General features: G+C 54.9%; 1 protein-coding gene across 2 annotated transcripts; it reads left to right on the top strand.

Annotated features, from left to right (window-relative positions):
* The first annotated feature begins 1105 nt into the window (after positions 1-1105).
* Nrl (neural retina leucine zipper) lies at positions 1106-2600 on the top strand. Of its 2 annotated transcripts, none has more exons than XM_090345482.1 (2): positions 1106-1171; positions 2268-2600. In XM_090345482.1, the coding sequence occupies exons 1-2, from the start codon at positions 1106-1108 to the stop codon at positions 2598-2600; spliced, it is 399 nt and encodes a 132-aa protein (XP_090201608.1). The 2 variants fall into 2 exon arrangements, with proteins under 2 accessions (XP_090201608.1, XP_090201606.1); XM_090345480.1 differs by having other exon boundaries at positions 1106-1486.
* The last annotated feature ends 411 nt before the right edge of the window (positions 2601-3011 follow it).

Here is a 3011-nt window from a genome sequence, read left to right as displayed (position 1 = left end):
CTAGAAGTAACTCAGGTGAACATGTCCTCTATAGTTGGTAACGGAGGCAGGGCATGGGGAATGACACAAAGAGAGAGAGATCTTTGGTGTCACGTTCGGACAATCTGGTGAAGTTAAACAGATAGTTTGCTGAATGACTTCTCAGGTGAATGTGTTCTTGTACTTTGTGAATCTGCCAAGGTAGGCTAGGAAGAAGCCTTGTCTAAAATTGTCTGAGCACACAATTCGTGTTCTGTAGAAACACTCTGGGTTTGACAAAGTCTAACTGCCCTCATTGAACAGAAGGGGAAGCAAGTCAGGAGAGCAGTCTGGATCTGCTCCATGTTGTATGAACATGGGTCTGAATCGAAGAAGGCTGGGTCAGTGCTGGTGAGTTCCTGTTGGATACATTGGCTTTGAGGAGAAATTGTGGTTATGCTATCCTGATCTTTTCAGAATTGGTTCTAGGACCTTTCTTTTTCACCTTAGAAAGGCTCAAGCTTGTATAAAAGAAATTCATTGATTGAGTAATCTATAGCACAAGTGTGCACTGAAGTCTTGTATATGTAAGACAATGTCCTGAGGGCTTTGAAAGATAGAGTTGTAATAGTACAGTATCCTTATTTCTTAGAATTAATAGCATACAATGCCTTCCCACTGTCTTAAAACACCACACACACACACACACACACACACACACACACACACACACACACACACTTAGTTATAGTTAATTAAGCACAGTTTTTTAATTGCTTGTAAATGGAATTGTGCCTCTGGAGATGACAGAATCTTTCAGCATGTCTAAGGGTTGGCAGGCTTGAATCACTGTCATATCACTTTTGTTTTTCAAAGATCACAGTGGTACCAGTGGAGTGAGAGGCTGTGTTGTCTTCTCCCTCCTGAAGAACATCAGCTGCCTGTCACAGTCCCTTGCCACATGAAAAGTGGCCCTCAATCTGGTGGTGACTGGAGGAAACAGGGCTATAGCATCATCCTGGCTTTCCAGAACTTTGGCTTTGGAGAAAGAGGGGTTTGGTAGAAGGGCATGGATGACAGACAGTGGCAATGTGCTCCAGACCTTTCCTCTTTCTTGCAGGCTCACATCTCCCACCCCAGGCTCAGAATGGCATTGCCCCCCAGCCCCCTGGCCATGGAATATGTCAATGACTTTGACTTGATGAAGTTTGAGGTAAAGCGGGAGCCTTCTGAGGGAAGATCTGGACTCCCCACGGCCTCACTGGGTTCCACACCCTACAGCTCTGAACCACCTTCCCCCACTTTCAGTGAGCCAGGCATGGTGGGGGCCAGCGAGGGCCCTCGGCCAGGCCTGGAGGAGCTGTACTGGCTGGCTACCCTACAGCAGCAGCTGGGAGCTGGAGAAGCACTGGGACTCAGCCCAGACGAGGCTGTGGAGCTGCTGCAGGGTCAGGGCCCAGTCCCGATTGAGGGGCCCCACGGCTACTACCCAGGGAGCCCAGAGCAAACAGGAATCCAGCATCCTCAGGTGAGTGAGTAGTCAGCAAGCTCATCTCTGGTATGGGGAGGCAAGCTGGGGGAGGGTGCGAGCCAGGGGAGGAAAGAGAGTTTCTGGAGAGGGTTGTGGACTGAAAAGAGGGCAGGAGAAGGGAGGAAAGGCCCTTGGAAGAGATCAGATAGAACAAAGCTATGTATTTTTTTTTCCCTCCAAAATGCAGAGAAATGAGTAGGCTCAACCACGAGGAACTGTAAGACCCTTAGAAGAGGGTGAAAAGGGGAAGGGCTGAAAATGAAGGAGTGTAGAGGAGGGAGCGATTACAAGGAAATAAACATCTGTGGGGTGTGGAAGGGAGCCCATGTAAGCCGCAGTTGACGTTGGCCTTGTCAAGGCTTCCCCTGGGCCCAACCTTCTCAGGAAGGATTGGGACTCATCCTATTAATTATAGACACAGATGGGGGTGTGGAGGGCAGGCATTAGGGCATAATCTAAATCCCTTGAGGGCACAGGGTTGTGGCTTTCCGGACAGGGAAAAGGGGCGTTTGGAAAGGCGGGTCCTGTCTGGATGCGGGTTCGCGTCCACGTGGAGCGGGACTCCGTGGCCAGCCAAGGGGGGGTACTAAGCGTTCGGGCGCACGATTGGCTAGCTTGCCCGCAGGAGGCGGGGCGTGCGCCGCGGGGCGTGTCTAAAGCGACGAGAGGGCGGGGCGAAGGGCGAGGCCCGGGACCTGCGGGGAGCCTGGGGCCGGGTCTGGAGTCTTCCCAGCCTGGCGTGGGGAAACCAAGCGCCCGCACTGTTGTTCCTCCGCAGCTGGCAGAGAGGTTTTCGGACGCGGCGCTGGTGTCCATGTCTGTGCGGGAGCTGAACCGGCAGCTGCGGGGCTGCGGGCGCGACGAGGCGCTGCGGCTGAAGCAGCGGCGCCGCACGCTGAAGAACCGCGGGTACGCGCAGGCCTGCCGCTCCAAGCGGCTGCAGCAGCGGCGCGGGCTGGAGGCGGAGCGCGCCCGCCTGGCCGCCCAGCTGGACGCCCTGCGCGCCGACGTGGCGCGCCTGGCTCGGGAGCGAGACCTCTACAAGGCCCGCTGTGAGCGGCTGAGCTCGGGCGGCCCGGGGGCCGGGGACCACGCCCACTTCTTCCTCTGAGCCCCGGGGACCCGCGGTGCGGGGAGTGGCGGGGGGGTGGGGGACACTGGGTCACTGTGTTAGTCACTCCCAGGAACCTTTAGGTCTCGTTTCCTCCCCTGGAAGACTATGCACATCTCTAACCTTCCGGGCCCTCAGGGCAAGCCCAGGTTAGACGCTGGCCATTTTCTGGGAGCTTAGGCCCCTCCCTTCTTTCAGGTTGTGGACTCACAGGTGTGACACACCAGGCTCTGCAGAGGCCAGGGGCAACCTGAGCGGGGAGATGCGGAGGATAGACAGGCTGCGCAGTGAATAGAGGAAAGGAGTGGTGCTTCCTCCTCCCCGGTTTACTTATTATTATTAATTATTATTGCTGGTCCCAGGGTACGAACTCTGGGCTTGGATGCTGTCCTAGTACTCTTTTTTTTTTGC

Source organism: Megascapheus bottae, chromosome 14 (assembly GCF_031878675.1).
Source record: "Megascapheus bottae isolate mThoBot1 chromosome 14, mThoBot2.hap1, whole genome shotgun sequence".
Lineage (NCBI taxonomy): Eukaryota > Metazoa > Chordata > Mammalia > Rodentia > Geomyidae > Megascapheus > Megascapheus bottae.
Note: the sequence above shows the minus strand (reverse complement) of the source record. Positions and strands in the feature narration are given on the sequence as shown.

Bases quoted from the DNA above. Each gene is read 5' to 3' on its own strand.
- Nrl (XM_090345480.1), top strand. From the start codon at position 1,106: ATGGCATTGCCCCCCAGCCCCCTGGCCATGGAATATGTCAATGACTTT. The intron at 1,487-2,267 runs GTGAGTGAGTAG...GTTCCTCCGCAG, and splicing joins CAGGAATCCAGCATCCTCAG to CTGGCAGAGAGGTTTTCGGA.